Source organism: Thunnus maccoyii, chromosome 22 (assembly GCF_910596095.1).
Source record: "Thunnus maccoyii chromosome 22, fThuMac1.1, whole genome shotgun sequence".
NCBI lineage: Eukaryota > Metazoa > Chordata > Actinopteri > Scombriformes > Scombridae > Thunnus > Thunnus maccoyii.
The window spans coordinates 13,285,622-13,310,843 of NC_056554.1; the positions used below are offsets into that span (position 1 = coordinate 13,285,622).

Below are 25,222 nucleotides of genomic sequence, written 5' to 3' on the forward strand. Positions count from 1 at the left end.
TGTGTAGAAATACTCCCTGCAAGTCAGAAGCCGAGGCTTCAACCTGCTCTGAATGCTTCGTTTGCAACGTTTTTCCTAGCTTGCTGACAAGTTAGCGTCGGCTTGTTGCATGCCCATAAACGGCCATTGTTTCGTGTTCCTTGGTTGCTAGGTTGTTGCTAAGGTTTTTCCATGCGTTATTTGTGTTGTCCACTCTCGTATTTCAGATTGGATTTGGGCTCAAACATGTGTGGATGTATTTGAGAGGTTGACATTTTGAGTAAAGAACACGAAAAAGTTGTGAAATACTACTACTATAGTTTGTTGCATGGTTTATTGAAGTAGCCTCTCGAGTGGCCAGAACAGAGCGGACTCCTCAGGAGGGCAGCCTTAAAGGCCCAATACGTAACTCAGTCATTTGGTCACCTGTCAATGGCGTCATTTCCCCTTTGCGCATGTGTCAGCATTGTGGTTGTCCGCCAGTATCTGTCATAAATTGACTTTTTATCCAGTTTTAAGTCACATTTTTAAAATACAATTTTTAGATCTTGATTGTTTTTAACTATATCTTTTAACCAGATGAAGGATTTTAGTCATTGGACGTCTAGATCTTAAGTTATCAGAGACAAGCTGCTCAAACGTTCGCAGCAAACGTTTGTAGCCTCTCTGGATGTCCTGTGTCCACTGAACAAAGTCAGAGAAACACTGATATTTAAAGTGAAACTGCTTTATTTGGTTCGTATTCGTATTCGTTTTAATCATCATGTACATTTGTTTTGGAGAGGAGGATAATTCAGCCTCTGATAAAAACCGCAGAATGATTAACACTAAAGGAATCCTAACTGGGACAAACTGACTGCAGTGACGGCAATGGTGGCTGTTTAACAATGGAGACAACAACTCCCATAATCCCACGCTACGTCAACAAACTCTTGCTGCGTTCCTTCTCTCTCACATACTTAGTACGTACCGCAGCTGCCCTTATTAAGTACATAAGCTACAAAAGTACAAAGCATTAAAAGGCAGCTGCAGTACAGACATTGCGGCTTCTATTGTTGCTCTGCCAATGTGCTGTCATTGGTCTGTTCTCTTTCAGCAGCTCAGTTGATGTGACGTATCTTCCGCTGTGCAGAGGCTTGTGGGTCAGAATAGCCAGAAAAACATGGTGGCTTGCATACTGCAAAATGTGACCGGATGTAGTACCCCCTGGTACTTTTGGCATACTGCATTTGACATCCTATGTATTGGGACATATTAGGCTAAATCTTTTTCTGGCATACTTACAGTATGATAATATGGGTATCGGAACACATCCTCTGTCTTTTGTTATTGTTTTGATTGAGAGACCCCTCATGGCAGAAAATGACATAGCCTATTGTGCATTTAAAGAGACAGGAGCTAAGGCAACCTGTTTCAGACAGAGGCTGAGCTTAGGGGCCGCATAAACGGCTAGTATAAGATAAATAAGAATTTTTTAAAACTGTTAATCCTGCAAATATGTTCCAGTTGAGCCCCAGACCAAAAATATAGACGTTGAAATGTGCGTGATATGTCCCCTTTAAATTAACGAAATGTGCTTTGGACGACAGACACATCCTGATGCTATTTTGTTTTTATTTAGAATTTATTTAGAAATAAAACATTTTTGGCCTCATGTGCAGGAGTCTGGTATGGCATGAGTCATTTTTACAATCAGCTGACCGCATGAACGCCTCCCCTCACTGTGTGTCTGCGCGCTCCCGAGGAGGCTTGGCATCCCACAAGGCGCGGCTGTCAAGAGTCCCAGCAGCACACCGGGAGGAGGTAAACAGACCCACAGAAAAGGTAAGAGTCAAAGAATAAGACGGGAAACAGAGATTTCACGCATAAATAGATTGTGTTGACGGTTACCGGAGACTGTGCGGTTGTATTTGGAGAATAAACTCATTTCCGAGGAGCAGAAGTCAACTTTATGTCAGTGTGTTACCGGGGCGCGGCGCTGAACATTCAGCCAACTTTCAAATAAAAGGCGAGGTCGTGTTTTAACCTTATCTGGTCTGATTTGGTTGTATTTGCTTAGCCTGTCACTTCTAAGGGACTTACCTCGCCCTGTTTTTAGTGAGGAAGTGCACCGAGTAGTTTTTTTTAGGCTTCCTGTCGTAGGATTTTATTCTTAATTTATCGTGATAATAAAGCGGGAGTTAAACGAACCAATTTCTCTGAATATTTCCCCCCATTTCCTTAATTTCTGCTGTCTGTTTATGTGTTGTAATAGGTTGTTTCCTGCTGCTGCTGTTCCTGTAATATTGGTCAAACTGGCTCTGCTGGGAATGCAGTCAAACCTCTTGGCTGTAATTCAGAGAATAGTCTCTCCTCATAATCTCCTCATAGTCACGTTAAAGGACTGTAGTGTGTGAGCATAAATCCACACTGTGTGCAGTTCAAGTCACTATAGCCCATGTAATTATATTTGCTGTTGGTGCTAGACACTCAAATAGTTACTGCATGGGAGCCTAAATTAAATTTGGGTAGTTGTGGTCAACTGAACCCACTAACTCATGATTTAATCACTCCAACAGTCACATGTTTGTACAGCTGTTTGAATGCTTTGTCTTAACCCAACTAAAACACAACTCTTACATGCTCTTTGTACTTCCCCTAAAAGCTTCAAACCGGTTTATAAGACAAACTACATGCATTTGAAAATTACATTACTAAGTCAAATACAAATTCAAAATGGACTCATTTACTGCTTACAAAAAGAGACAGGTATCTGCATGGCGTGTCGAGCAAAAATCGAGCAAAAATCCCAAATACTCACTGGTTTAAGCTTCTCAAATGTGAAGATTTGCTGCTTTTCTCTGTTTTGTATCAATGTAAATTAGATATTTCAAGGTTTTGTGGTTTTGGTTGGACAAAATCATCTATTTGAAGATGTCATCTTGGTGTCCAGGACATAAATTAATTATGCATGTTTCACTATTTTCAGACATTTTATAGACTAAGTGATTAATTGATTAATCAATACTGAAATTGCAGCCCTACATTAAAGTGCAGAACCAGGTTTAGTGCCAAGTAGGTTTTCACATACAAGTAATTTGCCTTTTGTGTTGTGGTGTCGAAACAGTCAAAAATATACACTTCAGATTGAAATGTCATTCAAATCCACCACAGTGCTAAATCTTTTTATTATTTTTACAGCATGAAAACAAACATATTTTACTTTTAACTACAAATTTCAAACACATCAATTGCAAATTTTCCAATGTCTTTCCAATAAGAAATGTTACTTCTTGGGTTGGGAAGAAGAGTGAAAGTAAAACCTAGTAATTCTTTTTCTTGCTTTGTTGCTTTGCTGTGTTTTTTTCCCCTCTTGTTTCTTATCTGATAAAGACAAAAAAATCACAGTCAGCTTTCAGTGTGCAGATATTTTTACTTTTTAAAAACATGGCCAATATTAGCCAGTGATTTCTTTATCTTCCTCTGTAGGTTAGAGTCTTAATTGCTGATAATGTCAAACGCTGGGCTTATTCAACGCATGCGCAGTCCTCCTCAACCCCCAACGCCGATACTAGGTGAGATGTTTTGACGGTCAGAGTCATACACACTTGTGTCATAGTTTAATTGTTGTCAGATAAAAGCATGTGTGTGCTTTTGTTTAAATATATTCTTCCTTCTTGCAGCATGTTCAAAACTGGTTTTCTGCATCATGCCCATTGCTCAGATTGCAATCGGTGAGTGACAGATGGGCGTGCTATGATTAAAGTTTACAGACATTTTGTTCACTGAATTGTTATGATTTTGAGATGTCAGAAAGTCCAATTTTTTCTGTACTTCTGGTTAAATAAATTCTTGAATTTTGTGAAAACGCTCAATGACCAACCAAGAAAGTCTCATAAAATTGTCATCCATCTGTGTCCAACAGGTGCAATACACCTGAATGACTGCCCGCGGCAACACTACATTCCCATCTATTTGATAGTGGTGGGAGTATTTGGCCTGATCCTGTCGGTACTCTCCTGCTTGCCCTGCGCTCAGGAGCCCAAAGATGGCACCACTAACCCCCTCAGCCGACTCTGCACAATCTGGAACTCTTTGACTTCTTTCTTCATCTTCTGCTGGTTCATCGCTGGTAAGTTTAAACCATGGTAGGCTGACAAATAAGGGAAGTGACAGGAAGCATGACAAAGGATGGTTCTCACTATGGCCAAGAGGAATTCGTGTTTCTGATTGTTTCTGGCTGGCATTTATTTGTTTAACTTCTGTAACGGGACACCTCAAACATAGTTGTGGTCAACAGGTAACCACCGTTCAAAATTGGTAAAGGGGACGCATCATGCACATTTCCAGGTCTATATTCATATTCTGGGGCTCTACTGGAATATCTTTGCATGATTTACAGTTAAAAAAAACTCCTTATTTATCTTATACTGGTTCTTTATGCAGCCCCTCAGTTTAGCCTCTGTCTGAAACAGGCTGTTTTAGCTCCTGTCGCCGTTAAGGCCCCCTTCCCATTGTGTTTTCACTGGCCAACTTCCGGAAACTGCGTCTCAGGAGACGTCCAGTGGCTCTGGAGGCTACATAAACAAACATTAGTAGTTGGATTTCACTTCTTTTTCTCGTTCTTTAATCAAAATGTCAGCCTCTCAAATACAAAAAGCCTGAATCCGATCCGAAATATGAAAATGGATGACGTAAAACAACCCATGGAACAGCCTTAACAACAACCTTAGCAACAAAGGCGACCAATGGAAAGCTGCTTGTGGGCATACACGAACAAGAGCCGAACTATGTGTGCATTTAAAGGTTTTAATGCACACCTGCCTGCCAGTCAGAGAAGAGTATTCAACCAGACCATGGTATGAGATGATATATTATTTACCATGAATCTTGGAACATACTGTCAAAGAGATTTTGTAATTCCCACCTGAAGAATCAATTAAAAGACAAAGAAACGTGGAAATATAGAAACTGAGTAGAAAGAGGAAAGGTATTTCTGTTATGCAGTCAGATCTTTACCGAGGATGCTGTTGAAATGAGAACTTGGGTCATACTAAGATAGAGGAAATTGACTCTCCTTTAAACTAAAATTCCATTAAAGTTCACCAGATGGTGAATAAACACACTGCAGTAACAGGTAGAGGCCACTAGATGTCCACCTTATGTCTTTAGAGTCTCTAGAGGTCCAATCTTGTCAAACCACGTTTTTTACAATTCCACAGCTGCACACAAACTCCTTTAGGTTGACATATTCTGTTTGGAATCAATCTCGTAAATGTAATATGTCTCTCTGAGAGACTAGGGGCAGGAACATGCAATAATCTAGCCCTCGATCCTCTAAAAGTCACAGCTTTACTAACTTCACCCTTTATTTTAGGCAGCATATGAATGTGAACACACCGTGTGTGTGTTTGTTGGTGCAGAATGTAGCCAGCCCAATTTAATTAAACATTTGATACATATTTTGAGGCTTAATTTTACAAGATGTCCTGAATAATTGTTACTGCTCAAAACTGTTGATTTGAAGGACACCGAAGATGCTGGCACAATATAGTATGTAAGCTAAAACATACAACCACTAACTCCATGCAATAGAAAAATGTTTTGGAAAAGTAAAGTTAAATTTCTCCTCAGACTAAAAGCAGATTTTAATCTACACATCACTGTGCTGGAGACTGTGCAGAAAATGGAAACATTTTGCAATGATGTATGCAAAATTGTGCAAAGTGAATCCTTGTACTCTAAGGCAGTGGCTGGGCATTGTTGAAGAGATATATGATATGGAAAGAACAGTTTGAGAAAATGTTTAGTGCTTATAAAACCCATCACAAGAACACTACTAAAATTGTATTTAAAAAATGAGAAGACTTTTGTATCAACAAAACCAAAAGCAAGAAAAGGTGGAGCCATGTGTGGAGAAGAAGACACAAGAAAGGACAGCTTTGCTTTAACATTAGACATAATTGCACAATATGTTAGAAGTTAGATTAGACTAAATAATATCTGACAATCATATTAGATAATTACTCTTAACATCAAACAATCCTGTCAACGTTGTCTGAAATGGCTCCAAATCTTTGATTATTTCTTTCATTATTGGTATAAAGTCAAGAATTGTAATTTTAGATGTGGAATTACTGAAACTGTCATAAAAAAACACAAAGTGTATTTTTTTTCTTCTAGGTAATGTGTGGATCTACTCTATTTATCAGCCCAACTACAACAAGAACACAACAAGTGTGGATCCCTACTGCGACAAGACGCTCTACCTGTTTGCCTTCTGGACCACCACCTTGGTCTACATCCTCTTGGGTTTGTTCCTGTTGTGTGGCTGTTGCGTCCTTGTCTGCTTCTTACTGTGTGGCCGTGCCGACCCGGACGACAACGTCTAGAGACAAATAAATAAAAGAGTGAGGGGGCAAGATGCATCTGATGGGGCTGCAATGAGGATTACTTGTAGTACTCCTCATTTTATCACTTAATCATCAGCAAGTAGTAAAACAGTTAAAGTAGATTAAGAGTGCACTTTATTTACTGGATGAACCCTTTGTTGTCTCTAGTTAATGTTAATGGGTCATTATTTGCAGCACAAAATTTGCAACACATAATTTTTCTTATTTTAACACCTATCATGCATTGTAGTGGTATTTCTAATCCCACAGCATTCTTATGGGTGGACCAATAGATACATACTTAACTCTAAAATGGTGTAGATGAATCTTTTCTCACCGCTGAACCTTTTCTACCTCTGCAGATGCTGCAGTACATTCTGTTTGTAGGTAATTAATAAATTAATAGTGCCTTTCCAAAAGATATATATGTATATGTATGAGATCTACTGTTTACATGCTGAGCCAGTAATTGAACTATTTCCAGATACGATAAAATTATAAAATGTGTGTACTGTGCAAATTCATTTTCTCTTATTATTATGTCTTTTTTACACTGATACCTGTTTGTATATAATTTGTTTCAACGGTCATTTAACCAATCAAAGTCCGCATCGTGCCTGTCAGGCACCAGACAATAATGTTTTATACTCCATAAACTTGTGTAAAATACTATATGATACATAAAGCAGGGGGTTTGTTCTCTGAGGAAACCAACTTTTTGATGGTTTCCTTTTAGTTTTCCACTGTTTATGGTTTAATCACAACATATACTGAACTTAGTTTCCAGATCAAACTGTATCAGAGGAGTTTCACTGCTGTAACTGATTTACTCTAAATGTTAAGATGATATATTATTTACCAAGAACCTTGGAATATACTATCAGAGATTTTGTAATTTCCACCTGAAGAATCAATTAAAAGAGAAAGAATTATTCCATGTCACTTCTTTATCTTCACAGGGACTGAAGACGTCTCTAGCACTAGGGCCATTTTTGAATATTTAATTTGCAGTTTTTTGATCATTTTGGCTGTGTTAAAGCATTCGGCATAAATTTTGACAAGGGTGTGGACTCTTCTTATCAATTTTGGAAATTCCATGGCCATTACAGCATAAAATCATGCATTCTCTTATATCACGCTTTCAATCTAGAGCCCTGGCTTCAAAATTGTAGTTATTACTATTTTCTACCAGACTGAACAATTTTCTCATGTTTGCATGTTTGCCAGGGCAAAAATATGTATGTGTGTGTGCGCGTGTGTGTGTGTATATATAGATAGAAAGATCAGTCTCATAATTCATGAATGCACTTTGAAGGATTCACAAATGTATTTTTGGATTTATATATAAATGACTCTGTCCACAAAAGTATTTTTGAATGCACACAAAAATATTTATCGTTGTATATAAATGTAACAAAATATCCACATAAAAATTAAGGTTCACAAATATATTTCTAATTAACAGACAAATATTTCTTGTTTTAAATATATGTAATAGAAATCCACATATATCTATATATATCATATATAATTTTCATGACAAACATATTTGGATGTTATTACATTTATATACAAACTGTTGAACCTGCATTTACAAACTGGACGTCATTTTTGAACACAGTTGCCAGATATTTATCTGAAAAATATATATATTTTTTCATTTATAAACATAGTAGCATCATGTCAAAAACTGGCATTTAAAGGGTTGAAATTCTGAAAATGAATGAGTATTTGGTAGTTATGATCAGGACTGAAGTTGGTTAAAGATTTAACTCAGTTTAAGTGGAAAATTATATTAATATAGTTTTATGGCAGGTTTTTTTTGACACGGACATTTTTTTCCTTAAACAACATCAGTGCAACTTTTTTAAAGTGAGGCACAAGCTCTAGAGGAATGATATAGATTCAATAAATACCCTATTGAATTGCAGTATGATACATCCTCTTGCTAGCATCAAAAGAAACTTAGAAAATAAAGCTGAATTTCTGATTAATTTAAGTCGATGTTCCCTTTATGGATATTTAGAAAGAAAAAAGAGACATTTAATGTCAATGAAAAGTTTAATTAACTTATGTTGAAATGTTTTTCAAGAAAGATTCAGTTGTAGGACAAGACAAAAAAAACACACATAAAGGTAGCAGTGTATAAATTGTATTTCTAAACATCGGAGAGACCTCAGAAATTTATATTTCTGAACACTAAAAGCATAATGAGTCCATGAAAATTCCAAACCTGTGTCACATTTGAAGTAATAAAGATAAATACCAAATTCAAATTCAAGTTTCTGACTCACTGCCTCCCATTACCAGACACTTATAATAGAAAGAGCAATCTAAAAAAAGACACTCAACTAGGAAATTGAGACCTACAATGACAAACCTTACAAGAACTTGTGAACGATGAGCTCTCTGAAACCTTTTAATAGATACATAACAGTCTCTCGAATGGGCTTTCACTTTCCCTTCCAGCAACCAGAGACGAGGTGCAGATCATCTGACACGCAGCAAGGTAAGCATATTTGATTAATAGTTTAAAATCAAATATTAGTTTATTGTGCTTAAGAAAGAATAATCAAACCATCCTCTCCCTGTAGAAACTATTAGTGGTTATTTTACTAGATTTATGTTACCGTTACCGTTAGTATTCTTGCTGATCCTGTTGCTGCTGTTGCTAAAAGTAGAAAAACAACATAAAATTTGTCCTTTACTTAAAGGGAAGTAGACTAGCAGGGTGGCAACTAATGATTTTCATTGTTGATTTATCTACTGATTGTTTTCTCAATTAATTGATTATTTGTGTGGTCTATAAATTGTCAACAAATTGTGAAAAATGCCCATCACAAGTTCCCAGAGGACATGGTTACTTTTTCCACTCAACAGTCCAAAACCCAAAGATAAGCAGTTTATTATCACAGAGGAATGTTAAAACCATAAATATTAATATTTGGGAAGCTGGAACCAGTGGATTTTTGCATAGATATTGCTCGAATGATTGTTAGATTATCAAAATTGTAGCAGATCAATTTATCAACTAATTGTTGCAGCTTTATAGACTACAGTAGGCTATGTGCATTAGTAGTGTTATTTCACCACTATATTATGATGAAGAGCACTTCTTGTGAAATGTTGTACTTCCAGTTGTTTGTACCTGGAAAAAACAAGCTGCTGATGTCCTGTATCTCTTTCTGTCTGTAGACTGATCATTACTGACAATGCCAGAGAGTGGCGAATGCACCAAGTGCCTTGCTAAAACTCCAATAGTGATACTAGGTGAGAAACAGTGATGAACTAAGGTCCTCACATCCTCACATCATCTGCAGCTGCTGCAGGTGTCATTGTTGACCTGAAAATATTGTCTATCTTCCCGCAGTATGTGCCTCAGTGATTATGTGCATCATGCCTGTTGTTCAGCTAGCAGTAGGTAAGTGACTGTGCATTTACTGTCATGAGGGTGTATTAAAATTGTATTTTTTTAAAATTATTTTTTCCTGACTTTTGTAATATCAGATGACCATAATTGGTTATTGTAATCATCACCAGTAAAATTAAGTACAATGATTAAAAGATTTTGTCCTTGTGTCTCACAGGAGCTATGTACCAATATGAGTGTCCACGACAGCCCTACATCCCCATCTACTTAATGGTAATGGGAGTCATCCCCCTGCTGCTGTCTGTGCTCGCCATCCTGCCCTGCTTCGCCGGCTTTGGAAATCAAAGCAAGCTCTGGAGCTGCCTGGTCTCTGTCTTTTTCTTCTGCTGGTTCATCACTGGTAAGCTCAAAGACTGCAACCAATGCATAATCAATGCACTGACCTATTAATGTAAGTTTAAAGAGAAATAATGATATTAAATTTTCCTATCATGCTTATTGGTGAATAAATGCAGTGCAGTAACATTTACAGGCCTCTAGATTTAGCACACAGATGCTTCACTCTTGTTCCACTGTGTTGTACTTGTTATATGATGGGAAAACACATTTACCTCTGTTAGAAGTATGAATTTGCTTGGGCCTCTTTTTCTCAAGGTAATGTGTGGATTTACTCCATCTACGAACCCAACTACAATAAGACAACGACCAGTGTGGAACCCTACTGCAACAAGACGCTCTACATGTTTGCCGTCTGGTCCACCAACCTCACCTACATCCTGTCAGGTCTCTTGATTTTGTCTGGCTGTTGCACATTCCTCCTTTTAGAAGACAGCAACCCAACAAACGTTTAGGATTGTTGGTGGATTTAATAACAGTAATGTAAAGTATATTAATCTTTGTTTTCAAAGATGTCTGATGTACATTCTGGAGATATTAAAATCACCTCAAGTACCAGTGTCACATGTTTTTATTATTCATCTCTTATCCCAAAAATACTAACTACTACTAAGCAGAGAGATCTTCAAACAGAGTGCTGATTTGAAAAAAATATATATCTCGAACAGACAACCCAGTTGACACAGAGATGGAGAAAATAAGATTAATGGACTAAGAGGACAAACAAACCAGACACTGTTATCTGTGTTATCTCTTTTCTACACCCAAAATAGTGACAGTGACAGATATGCTGTATTATTGCATGTCATGTAATCTTATGTGGGTTGGACTGTTTTTAATGGTATGACACGAAAAAAAAATCATTAATTCATAGGATGTTGTGACCTTGTTTTGTAGCTTACCTTGACTTAAATTATCATGTAATAATGCCCAAAGCTTCTCTATTTTAATTAAGATACAAGTCTGATAACTTTATTAATGCCATGAATTCACTTGGCATGACAAAATAATTTTTTTTGCTCTGTTTTCCTTACCACTCTCTCCATGTGCTTGAGTCCAAGATGGATTGAGTAATGTGAAATATACTTTCTTAATTTGTGGTCACATGATTACTTTTGTTTATGGTTACCTAAATAAAGAGGGCAGCTCATTTTGCCCACTGTCTCGATTTACCCCGTTCTCCCCCACACAGAGTTTTTAAATCTGAAGTCTGTGGCAACTTTCTCATGCTGGTGCACCAGAACTGCTGGAAGTACATTTCTGTGGTGGAAAAAAGGCTAAAAATAGGGGAGGGGGATGCAGACCCTATGCAGACATTGAAACCATAGACAGTGTTTTTGTAATTACTCAAAATTCCAGAAGAGGGAGACAAAAGTCCCACACTGCAGCTTAAACAGGTTCTTGTCTGGAAACTTTTCACTTTATCTTCATCATTCATGAGCTGCAGCCCATTTGACACACATAAAGGTATAACATGTCTGATTTTTTCTCAAAACATATTTTGATACTGTTAATTTACTGTTATTATTGAGTTTAAATACATTTTCTGCTAAAAAAAAAAAAAAAAAAAGCAACTTCCTGTTTTCAGACTCAACTTTTGCAGCTTGTATGATCTGACATGTTTCTCCCTCTGTAGGTTCAACTCACCATTACTAATAATGTCAGAGATTGACACATTTCAAGGCATCTGCAGACGTCATCCCTCTACAGCAGTAGGTGAGTGATAGTGATGTGCAAAAGTCATGTATGCTTGTGTTCACAGTGGCGGCACGTAGGTCAGTGTTGACTTTCAAATATGTTCTGTCTGTCTGTCAACAGTATGTTCAAAGGTGATTCTCTGCATCTTGCACATCACTCAGATAACTCTGTCTGTATTTTCTTTTTATTTTTCTGTATTTCTGGGCCCCAACCATTGGGCAGTGGGTGTGTGGCCCCCAGAAAATAACAATGTGCAGGGTGTGAGTGTGGGACTCTATAAAAATGTAGCGAAAAAAAAAAGCTACAAAAATGGCAAACACAGCACTGATGTTCTGCTTGTTCAACAGTTATTTGATAAATTACTTGTATTGTTTCCCTTACTGCCAAATTTTTTTTGCACTTATGGCAGTGAGCAGTCGTAGTCAATTCGAGTAAAGTATAACCTAAAGTCTGTTTCATTCTGTCTGCTCTGGACTCTGTGTGTGTGTTTGTGTGTTTGGGGGGGGGGGGTGGGGTATTTTTAGAATTGTAATTTTAGATGTGGAATTACTGAAACTGTCATAAAAAACACAAAGTGTATTTTTTTTCTTCTAGGTAATGTGTGGATCTACTCTATTTATCAGCCCAATTACAACAAGAACACAACAAGTGTGGATCCCTACTGCAACAAGACGCTCTACCTGTTTGCCTTCTGGACCACCACCTTGGTCTACATCCTCTTGGGTTTGTTCCTGTTGTGTGGCTGTGACGTCCTTGTCTGCTTCTTACTGTCTGGCCACGCTGACCCCAACGACGACATCTAGAGACAAATAAATAAAAGAGTTAGGGGGCAAGATACATCTGATTGGGGCTGCAATGAGCTGGCTGCTGAAGGTGTTGCATGTATCTCAAGCTACACACACTCGCTAATTATTTGTAGTATTGGAGTATCGGGATGTCTTGGTTTGTGACAGTCAGCGATCCCTTTTACATTACACATTTGAGCCATTGTTAATATAAAAATATTGATTAGTGTAGTTTCAAATCCAAGATCTGTAAAGGTGAAACATCCGTATGAGAGAAGAACAGAAGTCTAACAGCCCTTCATATACAAACACAGTGTACTTTTGGTTTCTTTGTCTTTAGGTAATGTGTGGATCAACTTGATCTATGAACCCAACTACAATAGGACAAGGTGACACAAAGATGTAGATCCTTACTGCAAAATGCTCTTCCTGTTTGCCTTCTGGACCGCCAACATGACCTACATCCCAATAGGTCTGTTCATTTGCTGCTGCTACTGTTGCCTCCGTCATCTTCCTAATTAGATGCAAAGTTAATTAAAAAACGTATAGAGAAGATCACAGTGGAGGTGCAGTGTGGATTTAATATCATACATATTTTACCTTTGAAGCCGCAGCAGCTTTCCTACAAAATTACCTCAAGCACCAGCACCACATGGTTTATTTATAATTTGCATATAAAATACTGTAATTTCTTTGTATTTTTCTTTTTTTTACAATTTTTAAATCTTACTACACGACAGTATTTTTACTACCACAAAAATATGTGTTTGGATATTATAATATTTTCTATCATAAAGTAATAAGTGGTCCAGACTGAAATATCTCAACAATTGTTGAGTGGATTTCTATTACATTTTGTACAATTATGTCATTCATGTCAACTGTACTTTGCGTTTACTGCTAATTAGCAAATGTTAGCCCTCAGTGTGTTCCTGCTAACTCCACCCACCTGATCCCCACACCTGTCTGTGCACCTGCTCCTCATTCCCTCATTAGTCACCTAGTAGCCTATAAATCAGCGTTTTCCCCCTCAGTCTTTGCCAGCCCATCTTGTTAATGTAATCAGGATTTGTTCAATAAGGATATCCTAAGCATACAACATAGCACTCCAAAAATCTCGCACTGAACTTTTAAGTACCAGCCATGAAAATAAGAAGTTCTGTCACATGCATGACTACATATTCTCCCAACTTACATGTTAAGTCAGTTTTTAAATGGCACTGCCACATTCTATAATCAGATCCAGAACTAGCTACTAACTTTAAAGATCACCTCCCCCTCATCTCGCCCCTCTTGTTGACATGACCATAAATTGATGGAGATTTTTGGTGCATGCAAATTCTGCGCATAAGAATAGACCTGCACAACCCATTCAGACACCTCTCAGCCCTCTCCATGGAAAGTATCGCAGTGGTAACTGTGCACAATATAACAACACCTCCAAGATCACACATTTCAGTCATTATCACACAGAGAAACAGTTCCCTATCAAAAGTGTGATCACCTGCTCTTCCACACATATGGTTTGCATGTTGCATTGTCCTTGTGGTTTATAGTATATAGGTAAAAAACAAAACAAATACATTGTATTTGAGTCTTTGGCTTTCCTTTACTAATCCTCATTTTTATCACTGTAATGGAAAGAGATTAGAAATCCAGCATGAAAATGACATTAAACAAGGAACCTCATGTCCACATGCCCACAAACTGTCCTTTTTTGAGTTTTTTATTGGGTCATTATGTTATTTGAAACTCTTGCTCCTAAAAAAACCCCACCAACCTGCCCTGACTTTCTTGAAAGTTTGCTACAGTAAAATTTTTGGTTTTTTGTTTAATGTCACCCTCAGACTTGTCTCTTTTAATCTCTTTTTATGATCACTGATCCAATTTTTTTTTATCACTGTAATGAAAAGGGAACAGAAATCAAGCATCAAAAAGAGATATTGAATGAGGAAGGTGAGACTAACACACACCCTCATGCTCACACGCAACATATACAGTACATTACCAGGTTGTTGTTTACCTGACTCCTATTAAGGTTCATCAGTTGGAGAATAAATACACTGTAGTAACATATAGAGGCCACTAGATGTCCACCTTAAGTCTCTAGAGTCTAGAGATACAACCAATACTAGCAACCTACATGTTTTTACAATTCTGCAGCTGCACACAAACTCCTTTAGGTTGATATATTCTGTTTGGAATCAATCTTGTACATGTAATATGTCTCTTTGAGAGACCAGAGGCAGGAACATGCAATAATCTAGACCTCGGTCCTCTAAAAGTCACAGCTTCACAGGCTTCACCCTTCATTATAGGCAGCATATGAATTTGAACACCACGTGTGTGTTTGTGTGTGTGTGTGTGTTTTGGTTTGGATAGTAGCCAGCCCAATGAATTTTACTAAATGTTTGATACATATTTTGAGGCTCAATTTTATGAGACTTCCTGCCTCACATTGAATTATTGTTACTACTCAAAACTGTTGATTGAAAGAGACAGAAGATGGTTGAAATGTTGGTGAAGATGAAAATATCTAAAGATGACTGGTACAATACAAGTCCTGAGTTGCCCCTGCAAGCACAAACCTTGAAAAGGAGCCCGTCTTGTCCAAGCAATAGAACCTAATAAACAGATCAGGCTTAGACCAAGATGCTGCTGTGCAAAGTCCTCAACACTCACCTCACCTCACTGAATAAGACCTGCAATGCTGGTATACTACATGTGGAATGGGCTGGGACTGTAGTGGAGAGTTCCTTACCCGCTTGCCTTTAGGCTTGGGAGATGCATTCACAAAGCCAACTAGCTAGGCATTTCTTGGATAGGGCTTGACTGGCCACACCTCTCCATAGCACAGAACAGCTGTTCAGTGCACCAAATGGGGGCTGTTCGTTCAACATAACATGCCAACGCACATACTGGGCACAATAGACGTAATTTTGCCTCCCTGATGTGCCCATAGGGTGGAAGACAAAATGGTTCTAGCTGAATAGTTTTCGACAGAAATGAAATCCTTATGTTCTTGGGAACAAAGGAGGGGTCCAGTCTGAGAGTAACACTGCTGTGGTCACCACAACAGCTGGGGGAACCGTCAGGGTGCACAGCTCACTCACTCTCTTAGCTGAATTCAGCGCAAGCGGCAAAGCTCTCTTGAATGACAGCACCTTCAGAGAGGAGTGCTCCAGAGGCTCATAGGAATCACCAAGACCTTGAGCATCAATGGTAGTTCCCACTGGGGGGTGGAGACAAGTGTCAACAGGTGTTGTCTCCTAACCCCCTGTAAGAAACTTTTTCACAAGGGGTTGGGCGACAACAGGTCTGTCGCCAAAACCCTCATGACAGGAGGAAATAGCTGCTGCATACACTTTAACAGTGGCATGAGACAGCCCCTTTTCCACCAGATACTGTGGAGAGGAGAGAACCTCTCCAACTGCACATGTCAGGGGGACTAGTCTCCTTTCCTCACAACCAGTCTTTGAATCCCAACCACTTTTCTTTGTAGCAAGCAATGGTGGATGCTGCTCTCGCCGCCTGAATGGTCTGTGTCACCTGTGCAGACAGTCCAGCCTGCATCAGCCTGCCCATCTCAGGAACCAAGCCTGGAGAGGTTGGCCAAATGTAAATGGACTGCATTTGTACAGTGCCTTTCTCGTCTTCCAACCACTCAAAGCACTTTCCACTGGGTGTAAACATTCACCCATTCATACACTGATGGCAGAGGCTGCCATGCAAGGTGCCACCCTGATCATCAGGAGACCTAATCTAATACATACACACACACTCACGGTGCAGCCTTTGAGAGCAATTTGGGTTTTAGTATCCTGCCCAAGGACACTTCGACATGCGGACTGGAAGAGCTAGGGATCGAACCATCGATCTTTTGATTAGTGGACAACCCTCTCTACCTCCTGAGCCACAGTGTGCCTATTGAGTCCACCTTCTCGGACAGGGTTCCCCAGACTTGGTGGATGGACCAGGGCTGGGCTGCCAATATCTGGGTTATCTCTGTCTACCATGGTGCCGTACTGTGGTCAAGGGCTATCAGGATGACCAACAGCAGCTCTTTATCACCATTAGCCAGAGAGACGAGCTGCACTAGCTGGTACAACAGATAACGCCACCAGTGAGCACAACCAGAGACAGATCTGCTTTTCTGTGATGCTATGTCATGCAGGATGTGTTTCTTTCTAAACCAATGTGACGCTCTTTCCCCTAAGTTCCTCCCTAGCATTTAGTATACAGTGTATACAGAAAATAATTCTTTTTTTTTTTCATAAAAATCACAAGTGGCATTATGTAAACAAACTGGCATTTAAAGGGTCAAAATTCTGAAAATGAATGAATATTTGGTAGTGATAATCAGGACTGAAGTTGGTTAAAGATTTAACTCAGTGAAAGTGTGACATTTTTTCCCTTTAACATCAGTGCAACATTTTTAAAGTGAGGCACAAGGGCTAGAGGAAGGATATTATAGATTTAATAAATACCCTATTGACTCAACTCATTGTAGTATGATACATCTTCTTGCAAGCAACAAAAGAAACTAAAGCTTAATTTCTGGTTAATTTAGCTTGATGTTCCCTTTGTGGATATTTAGAAAGGAAAACAGACATTTAATGTAATGAAAAGTTGAATTAACTCTTTTGAAATATTTTACCAGAAAGATTCAGTTGTAGGACAAGACCAATAACAACATATAAAAGGTAGCATAAGTTGCATTTCCACACATCGGAGAGACCTCAGAAATGTATATTTCTGAACACTAAAAGAATAATAAGGAGTCCATGAAAATTCCCAAACTGTGTCTCATTTGAAGTAATAAAGATAAATACCAAATTATTCAAGTTTCAAGACACTTGTAATAGACAGGGAAGTATCAATCTAAAAAAAGCCACCCAACTAGGTAGTTGAGGCTGACAACGACACACCTCACAAGAACACGTGAACGATAAACTGTCTGCAACCGATAAATTGTTGTGTTCCAGCATAACAGTCTCTGGAAAAGGCTTTCACTTTCCCTTCCAGCTGCCAGAGACGAGGCGCAGCCCATCTGACACACAGCAAGGTAAATATATTTAATTATTAGTTTAAAATCAAATATTAGTTTATTGTGCATGAGAAAGAATAATCAAACCACCCTCTCCCAGTAGAAACTGTTATTGGTTATTTTATTAGATGTGTTATATTATATTATGTTACAGTGAATATTGTTGCTGATACTGGTGTTGCTGCTAAAAGAAAAAAAAACAACAACATGGATTTTATCCTTTACTTGAAGGGAAGTAGACTACTAGGGTTGCAACTAATGATTTTCATTGTTCATTAATGTACCGATTGTTTTCTCTATTAATTATTTGTGTGGTTTGTAAAATGTCAACAAATTGTGAAAAATGCCCATCACAAGTTCCCAGAGGACATGGTTACTTTTTTCCACTCAACAGTCCAAAACCCAAAGATAAGCAGTTTATTATCACAGAGGAATGTTAAAACCATAAATATTAATATTTGGGAAGCTGGAACCAGTGGATTTTTGCATAGATATTGCTCGAATGATTGTTAGATTATCAAAATTGTAGCAGATCAATTTATCAACTAATTGTTGCACCTTTATAGACTACAGTAGGCTATGTGCATTAGTAGTGTTATTTCACCACTATATTATGATGAAGAGCACTTCTTGTGAAATGTTGTTCTTCCAGTTGTTTGTACCTGGAAAAAACAAGCTGCTGATGTCCTGTATCTCTTTCTGTCTGTAGACTGATCATTACTGACAATGTTTTGGGGTGACACAAACATCAGCAGACTTGCTAAACCTCCAAAACTAATACGAGGTGAGAAATAGTGATGAGCTAAGGTCATTCTTGCACACTTGTCATCTTCACATCATCTGCAGCTGCTGCAGGTGTCATTGTTGACCTGAAAATATTGTCTGTCTTCCTGCAGTAGGTTCCTTGGTGATTATGTGCATCATACCCACTGTTCAGCTAGCAGTAGGTAAGTGACTGTGCATTTACTGTCATGAAGGTGCATTAAAATTGGTTTTTTTTAAATTATTTTTTTCTGACTTTTAAAATGTCAAAAAATTATCAATTTTGACTTTTGAAATATTGGACAACCATAATTGTTGATTGAAATCACCACCAGTGAAATGAAGTACAATGATTAACAGATTTTGTCTTTCTGTCTCACAGGAGCTATGTACAAAAATGACTGTCCACAGCAGCCCTACATCCCCATCTATTTAATGGTAATAGGAATCATCACCCTGCTGTCCTCGTTCTGCACCATCGCTAGCAATTTAACCTTTGGAAGTCTCTACACGGTCTGCAGCAGCCTGAGCTGCCTGGTCTCTCTCTTCCTCTGCTGCTGGTTCATCGCTGGTAAGCACAAAGACTGCAACCAATGCACAATCAATGTGCTGACTCAAGAAATTAATGCTCCACTTATCCTTATGTTTATATTGACAAATGGCTCTGTTTAATGTGAGAATGTGTTGCTTGCAGTTACCGAAAATTTATCACCCAACTCTCCATCCCTACATATGCCATGTCAAGGCAATAATATGTCAGCTTGTTGTACATTAGGTAGTTGTGAGCTGAAATTCCAATGTCTCAATTGGACTCAATCAACTTTTTGCTGGTATTTAGTGTTGTTATTTAAAGCTGCAGTAAAGAGTGATGTGACAGGGGTCGAGCCCACAGAGAATTATCACTTGACTACAGTTTCCCTCAGTTCTACTGAGCGTTTTAGTGTCTTTCAGCTTATTTTGGGGGATTTTAGGGCAATTTTATTGTTTTGATTCACTCTCACAGCTCTCATCAACATCGTTTCCAGACGCAGTTGGAATGCAGTTACCATTTACCTCAAGGGTTGGTGGAGACCAAAACTAAGCTAAAACATTAGTAAATTTTGGACCTACATTCACTAGATGGTCATAAACACAACTCCAAATGGATGCTTATGTTGCTCCATGTCTGCTGTAAATAAGCAATTCTTTTTGTGATATTAGAGCTCTCTTCTCTTCTTGTGCTTATTGGTGAATAAATGCAGTGCAGTAACATTTACAGGCCTCTTGATTTAACACACAGATGCTTTACCCTTGTGCCACCATGTTGTACTCGTTATATGATGTGAAAATATGTTTACTTTTGTGAGAAGTATTAATTTGCTTGGGCCTCTTTTTCTTCAGGTAATGTGTGGATTTACTCCATCTATGAACCCAACTACAATAAGACAACAACCGGCATGGAACCCTACTGTGACAAGACGCTCTACTTGTTTGCCTTCTGGACCACCAACATTACCTACATCCTGTTCGGTCTTATGATTTTGTCTCTGTTGCATAGGCCTCCTGTGTCGTGGTGATTAAAAGGCAGCAAGAAAGAGAAAATGTTTAGTGCTTATAAAACCCATCACAAGAACACAACTAAAATTGTATACAAAAATTAGAAGACTTTTGTATCAACAAAATGAAAAGCAAGAAAAGGCAGGGCCATGTGTGGAGAAGACGACACAGGAAAGCTTTGTTTTAATATTAGACATAATTGCACAATATTTTAGAAGTTAGATTAGAGTAAATGATGTCTGACAATAATGTTAGATAATAAAACATAAAACAATCCTGTCAACATTGTCTGAAATGGCTCCAAATCTTTGGTTATTTCATTCATTATTGGTATAAAGTCAAGAACAAAGGTTACGATATTGTAACCCTAGTTCTACAAACACAGGTGGAGCCCTCTACTGGACTCTATGGGTAATACTCTCCTCCAATCACATGTACACAATTGCCCACTTAAATTTGCAGGTGTACCACAGCTGACACTCACACCAGCTTTTTCACAAGTCCTGATGGACAGGGCACTTCAGACTTGGGGGGGTGGACCAGGGCTGGGCTGACAATATCTGGGTTATCTCTTTGTACCATGGTGCCGTACTGCGGTCAGGGGCTATCAGGACGACCTACAGCCGCTCTTGTCTCACTCTCCAGCAGAGGGAGAATGAGACGAAGAGGGGGAAAAGCATAAAGCAGCCTCCTTGGCCACGGCACGTGTGCAAATGCGTCAACCCCCAGGGGTGGATCGTCTTGCGGCATCAAGGAGAACCAGAGTGGGCAGTGGGTGTTGTTCTGTCTGGCAAACACGTCCACTTCTGCTTTCTCAAATGTGTTCCAAATATGCTGGACCACCTCAGGGGTGCAGCCCCCAGTTGTCTACCAGAAGGTTGCCTCTCAACATGAGGTTGGCACCCCAGTTTTCCAGAGCCAGAATGTGGAGGGCAGGAGGCTATCTAAAGACCACAACAACAGGTTCTCCACCATCTTAACAGGGCTGCAGATCAGACATGGCCACACATGATAAGAACCTGAACTTTGAGGAGATTGATGTGTCGGTTTTCCCCTGAAAGCCACACATCACGTATCGCTCTCCCAAGGCAGGCGCCACCCCCGTCAGGGGTGCATCTGTGAACACCACTATGTAGGAGGTCACTCGACCCAGTGGTGTCCCATCAACAGGTGCTGGAGGACCCCCAATAACACAGGTTCTCCTGCACTGATGGGGGAACGTTCACCATGCAGAGCTTGTGCCTCCTGGGATCCATTTATATACAAACTGTTGAGAGTGGAAAATAAAATTAATATATAGTATTTTTATAGTAGTTTTAGGAAGGTGACATTTTTTCCTCTAAGGTAACAAGTGTGATTTTTTTTTGTTTTTTAAATCTGACACTGCAGAAAAAATAATAAAACATCAAAGTCAATGTTGTTGCTAATCATTGATATTTCCCAGACTGTGAAGCAGCATCTAGTATACAGTGTAAACAGAAAATACTTCATTTTTTGTTATTTTTTCATAAAAATCAACAGTGGCATTATATAAACAAACTAAGTGTTTAAATTCTGAAAATTAATATTTGGTAATGATCAGGACTGAAGTTGGTTAAAGATATAACTCTGAAAATGGAAAATTATATTGATATATATTTTCTGGCAGTTTTTTGAAATAGATATTTTTGTCCTTTAACATAAGTGCAACATTTTTTAAGTGAGGCACGAATCAAAAAAATATCTCAGCGCACACCAGGATACTAGGATAGACACTATTATGTTAGATTACATTTAAAAAAAAAAAAGGAGCAAACTATGTGTTTCACACATTGCTTCATCAGATTTGTTCTGTCACAGAGTGAATCTGATGAAGCAATGTTTTTTTTTTTTTTTTTTTTTTTTTTAATGTAATCTCCTAATAAAATAATGTCTATCCTAGTATCCTGGTGTGCGCTGAAATACTTTTTTGATTTTCTGTAATTTGCCCTGCATCAGCTGGCATTGCTATGCACAGGATATCTTCATTTTTTTGACTAGGAAGTATATTATAGATTTAATACCCCATTGACTCAACTCATTACAGCCTTATTCCTGATTAATATAAGTCAATGTTCCCTTTATGGATATTTAGAAAAAAAAAAGTGACATTTAACATCAATGAAAAGTTGAATTAACTTCTGTTGAAATATTTAACCAGAAAGATTCAGTTGTAGCACAAGACAAAAAACAACATAAAGGTAGCAGTGGATAAGTTGTATTTCTACACACAAGAGAGATCTCAGAACTTTATATTCCTGAACACTAAAAGCATAATAAACTAATAATTACGATTCCAAACCTGTGCCTCATTTGAAGTAATGAAGATAAATGCCAAATCATTATACTTATTAACTATACTACAACTAATAATTATATTATATTTATTATATTATAGTTTCTGACTCACTACTCATTACCAGACACTTTTAATAGAAAAGGAACAGAAAACAATTTTAAAAAATAAAAGAATCAAAATTTAAAAAAGCGCTCAAGTAGGAAGTTGAGGCACATGATGATACAGCTGACAAACCTCATAAGAACACGTCAACAATGAGCTGTCGCTAACCTTTAAACAGATACAAAACAGTCTCTCAAAAGGGCTTTCACTTTCCCTTTCAGCCACCAGAGACGAAGTGCAGCTCATCTGACACACAGAAAGGTAAATATATTTAATTATTAGTTTAAAATCATATATTAGTTTATTAGACTTATGTTACTGTTAGTATTCTTGCTGATACTGTTGCTGCTGAAAGTAGAAATATGACATAAATTTTGTCCTTTACTTAAAGGGAAGTAGACTAGTAGGGTTGCAGTTTAATTTTCTGTCGATCGACTAATCGATTAATCAATTAATTGTTACAGCTTTATAGACTACTGTAGGCTATGTGCATTAGTAGTGTTATTTTATCACTATATTATGATGAAGAGCACTTCTTCTGAAATGTCGTACTTCCAGTTGTTTGTACCTGGAAAAAACAAGCTGTTAATGTCCTGTATCTGTTTCCGTCTGTAGACTGATCATTACTGACAATGCCAGAGAGTGGCATAGACATCAACAGCCTATTGTTGGATGCTAATCTTTCAATATCAGTCCGAGGTGAGAAACGGTGATAAGCTAAAGTCATCCTTGCACACTTGTCCTCACATTGTCTGTAGCTGCTGCAAGTGTCATTGTTGACCTGAAAATATTGTCTTTTTTCCCTGCAGTATGTTTCCTGGTGATGTGCATCGTGTCCATTACTCAGCTAGCAGTAGGTAAGTGACTGTCAGAAAGGTGTAATAAAATTGCATGTTTTTAGTTATTTTTTTCTGACTTTTGAAATATTGGACAACCATAATTGTTGACTGAAATCACCACCAGTGAAATGAAGTACAATGATTAACAGATTTTGTCCTTCTGTCTCACAGGAGCTATGTACAAAAATGACTGTCCACGGCAGCCCTACATCCCCATCTATTTAATGGTAATGGGAATCATCACCCTGCTGTCCTCGTTCTCCACCGTGGCTTGCAATGCCAGCTCTGGAAGTCTCCGCAAGGTCTGCAGCTGCCTGAGCGGCCTGGTCTCTCTCTTCCTCTGCTGCTGGTTCATCGCTGGTAAGCACAAAGACTGCAACCAAAGCACAATCAATGTGCTGACTCAAGAAATTAATGCTCCACTTATCCTTATGTTTATAGTGACAAATGGCTCTGTTTAATGTGAGAATGTGTTGCTTGCAGTTACCGAAAATTTATCACCCAACTCTCCATCCCTACATATATTTGAACCTTTTTTTAGCAGATTGTTTTAGTTTTATGGCTAACGCTCATCTGCTAGATGTGTAAAGACAACTGTCAGCCTGTTGTACATTAGGTAGTTGTGAGCTGAAATTCCAATGTTTCAATTTTGCATACTTTTTGCTGGTATTTAGTGTTGTTATTTAAAGCTGCAGTAAAGAGTGATGTGACAGGGGTTGAGCCCACAGAGAATGATCACTTGACTACAGTTTCCCTCAGTTCTACTGAGCGTTTTAGTGTCTTTCAGCTAATTTAGGGGGGTTTTAGGGCAATCTTATTTATTTAATGCACTCTCACAGCTCTCATCAACATCGTTTCCAGACGCAGTTGGAATGCAGTTACTATTTGCCTCAGGGGTTGGTGGAGACCAAAACTGAGCCAAAACATTAGTAAATTTTGGACCTACATTCACTAGATGGTCATAAACACGACTCCAAATGGATGCTTATGTTGCTCCATGTCTGCTGTAAATAAGCAATTCTTTTTGCGAACATGTTTGCCATAACTCCTCCATGAAGTGTAATATGTCAATCTTGTGTTTACAGCTTATTCTTCTGCCCCCAAAAATTTATTAATTTAAGTTTAAAGAGAAATCACGACATTAGAGCTCTCTTCTCTTCTTGTGCTTATTGGTGAATAAATGCAGTGCAGTAACATTTACAGGCCTCTAGATTTAACACACAGATGCTTTACCCTTGTGCCACCATGTTGTACTTGTTATATGATGGGAAAATATGTTTAATTTTGTGAGAAGTATTAATTTGCTTGGGCCTCTTTTTCTTCAGGTAATGTGTGGATTTACTCCATCTATGAACCCAACTATGATAAGACAACAACTGATGTGGAAGCCTACTGTGACAAGACGGTCTACCAGTTAGCCTTCTGGACCACCAACCTGATCTACATCCTGTTTGGTTTTTTGTCTTGTATTGTCTTTTGTTTCTTTTGTCTATTTAGTGCATAGGCCTCCTGTGTTGTGGTGATTAAAAGGCAGCGACCCAACAAACATATAGGATTGTTGGTTGATTTTATAACAGTAATGAAAAGTATATTAATCTGTGTTTTCATGTGTATCTGATGCACATTCTGGAGATTAAAATAACCTCAAGCACCAGCGTTACATGTTTTTTTTGTTATTCATCTCTTATCACAAAAATACTACAAGGTGAGAAGAATAAAACATAATTAGGCTTTTTGATTCATTAGTCATCACTTGTGTAAGCTCAGAAAATGGGAATTTAAACTGTAAGAAGGGAAAGAGAGGAAACTGTTACACTGTAAAACCCGATAAGTTAATATAACTTAAAATAATTGTTGAAACAGATTACATCGAAAATTTTAAGTGATAATTATTCCATTTTCTAAGTTAAAGAAACATACTTGTTCAAGTAGTTTTTACTAAGTAATTTCTAGTGACACATACTCAATATTTTAAGTTACATAAACTTTCTTACTTACATCATTATTACTCAGTATTTTG

General features: G+C 38.1%; 4 protein-coding genes across 7 annotated transcripts; all 4 read left to right on the forward strand.

Moving 5' to 3' along the window:
- The first annotated feature begins 1,668 nt into the window (after positions 1-1,668).
- LOC121889267 (transmembrane protein 272-like) lies at positions 1,669-7,282 on the forward strand. Its single transcript, XM_042401094.1, has 5 exons — positions 1,669-1,803; positions 3,448-3,533; positions 3,642-3,692; positions 3,884-4,090; positions 6,142-7,282. Exons 2-5 carry the CDS (start codon positions 3,470-3,472, stop codon positions 6,348-6,350), a joined length of 531 nt encoding a protein of 176 aa, XP_042257028.1. The 5' UTR covers positions 1,669-1,803; positions 3,448-3,469; the 3' UTR covers positions 6,351-7,282.
- Positions 7,283-8,765: 1,483 nt separating this feature from the next.
- On the forward strand, positions 8,766-13,210 carry LOC121889387 (transmembrane protein 272-like). 3 transcript variants are annotated; one of them, XM_042401303.1, is made up of 8 exons: positions 8,766-8,859; positions 9,546-9,620; positions 9,721-9,771; positions 9,938-10,120; positions 10,375-10,503; positions 11,753-11,832; positions 12,409-12,537; positions 12,940-13,210. In XM_042401303.1, the coding sequence occupies exons 2-6, from the start codon at positions 9,563-9,565 to the stop codon at positions 11,770-11,772; spliced, it is 441 nt and encodes a 146-aa protein (XP_042257237.1). In that variant the 5' UTR covers positions 8,766-8,859; positions 9,546-9,562; the 3' UTR covers positions 11,773-11,832; positions 12,409-12,537; positions 12,940-13,210. The 3 variants fall into 3 exon arrangements, with proteins under 3 accessions (XP_042257237.1, XP_042257236.1, XP_042257235.1); XM_042401302.1 differs by having other exon boundaries at positions 12,409-13,210; XM_042401301.1 differs by lacking the exons at positions 11,753-11,832; positions 12,409-12,537; positions 12,940-13,210 and having other exon boundaries at positions 10,375-10,644.
- A 4,207-nt stretch (positions 13,211-17,417) lies between these two features.
- Positions 17,418-21,427, forward strand: LOC121889375 (transmembrane protein 272-like). Of its 2 annotated transcripts, none has more exons than XM_042401279.1 (5): positions 17,418-17,664; positions 18,356-18,430; positions 18,543-18,593; positions 18,791-18,979; positions 19,789-21,427. In XM_042401279.1, exons 2-5 carry the CDS (start codon positions 18,373-18,375, stop codon positions 19,962-19,964), a joined length of 474 nt encoding a protein of 157 aa, XP_042257213.1. In that variant the 5' UTR covers positions 17,418-17,664; positions 18,356-18,372; the 3' UTR covers positions 19,965-21,427. The 2 variants fall into 2 exon arrangements, with proteins under 2 accessions (XP_042257213.1, XP_042257214.1); XM_042401280.1 differs by having other exon boundaries at positions 18,546-18,593.
- Positions 21,428-21,885: 458 nt separating this feature from the next.
- On the forward strand, positions 21,886-24,959 carry LOC121889428 (transmembrane protein 272-like). Its single transcript, XM_042401378.1, has 5 exons — positions 21,886-22,624; positions 22,979-23,062; positions 23,173-23,220; positions 23,374-23,562; positions 24,528-24,959. Exons 2-5 carry the CDS (start codon positions 22,996-22,998, stop codon positions 24,704-24,706), a joined length of 483 nt encoding a protein of 160 aa, XP_042257312.1. The 5' UTR covers positions 21,886-22,624; positions 22,979-22,995; the 3' UTR covers positions 24,707-24,959.
- The last annotated feature ends 263 nt before the right edge of the window (positions 24,960-25,222 follow it).

What these genes read in the sequence shown, in the direction of transcription:
- LOC121889267 (XM_042401094.1), top strand. Translation starts at nt 3,470, where the DNA reads ATGTCAAACGCTGGGCTTATTCAACGCATGCGCAGTCCTCCTCAACCC. An exon ending in ACCCCCAACGCCGATACTAG is followed by an intron (nt 3,534 to 3,641) that starts GTGAGATGTTTT and finishes TCCTTCTTGCAG; the next exon opens with CATGTTCAAAACTGGTTTTC. An exon ending in CTTCTGCTGGTTCATCGCTG is followed by an intron (nt 4,091 to 6,141) that starts GTAAGTTTAAAC and finishes TTTTTCTTCTAG; the next exon opens with GTAATGTGTGGATCTACTCT.
- LOC121889387 (XM_042401301.1), top strand. Translation starts at nt 9,563, where the DNA reads ATGCCAGAGAGTGGCGAATGCACCAAGTGCCTTGCTAAAACTCCAATA. An exon ending in AACTCCAATAGTGATACTAG is followed by an intron (nt 9,621 to 9,720) that starts GTGAGAAACAGT and finishes ATCTTCCCGCAG; the next exon opens with TATGTGCCTCAGTGATTATG. An exon ending in TGTTGTTCAGCTAGCAGTAG is followed by an intron (nt 9,772 to 9,937) that starts GTAAGTGACTGT and finishes TGTGTCTCACAG; the next exon opens with GAGCTATGTACCAATATGAG.
- LOC121889375 (XM_042401279.1), top strand. Translation starts at nt 18,373, where the DNA reads ATGTTTTGGGGTGACACAAACATCAGCAGACTTGCTAAACCTCCAAAA. An exon ending in ACCTCCAAAACTAATACGAG is followed by an intron (nt 18,431 to 18,542) that starts GTGAGAAATAGT and finishes GTCTTCCTGCAG; the next exon opens with TAGGTTCCTTGGTGATTATG. An exon ending in CACTGTTCAGCTAGCAGTAG is followed by an intron (nt 18,594 to 18,790) that starts GTAAGTGACTGT and finishes TCTGTCTCACAG; the next exon opens with GAGCTATGTACAAAAATGAC.
- LOC121889428 (XM_042401378.1), top strand. Translation starts at nt 22,996, where the DNA reads ATGCCAGAGAGTGGCATAGACATCAACAGCCTATTGTTGGATGCTAAT. An exon ending in TCTTTCAATATCAGTCCGAG is followed by an intron (nt 23,063 to 23,172) that starts GTGAGAAACGGT and finishes TTTTCCCTGCAG; the next exon opens with TATGTTTCCTGGTGATGTGC. An exon ending in CATTACTCAGCTAGCAGTAG is followed by an intron (nt 23,221 to 23,373) that starts GTAAGTGACTGT and finishes TCTGTCTCACAG; the next exon opens with GAGCTATGTACAAAAATGAC.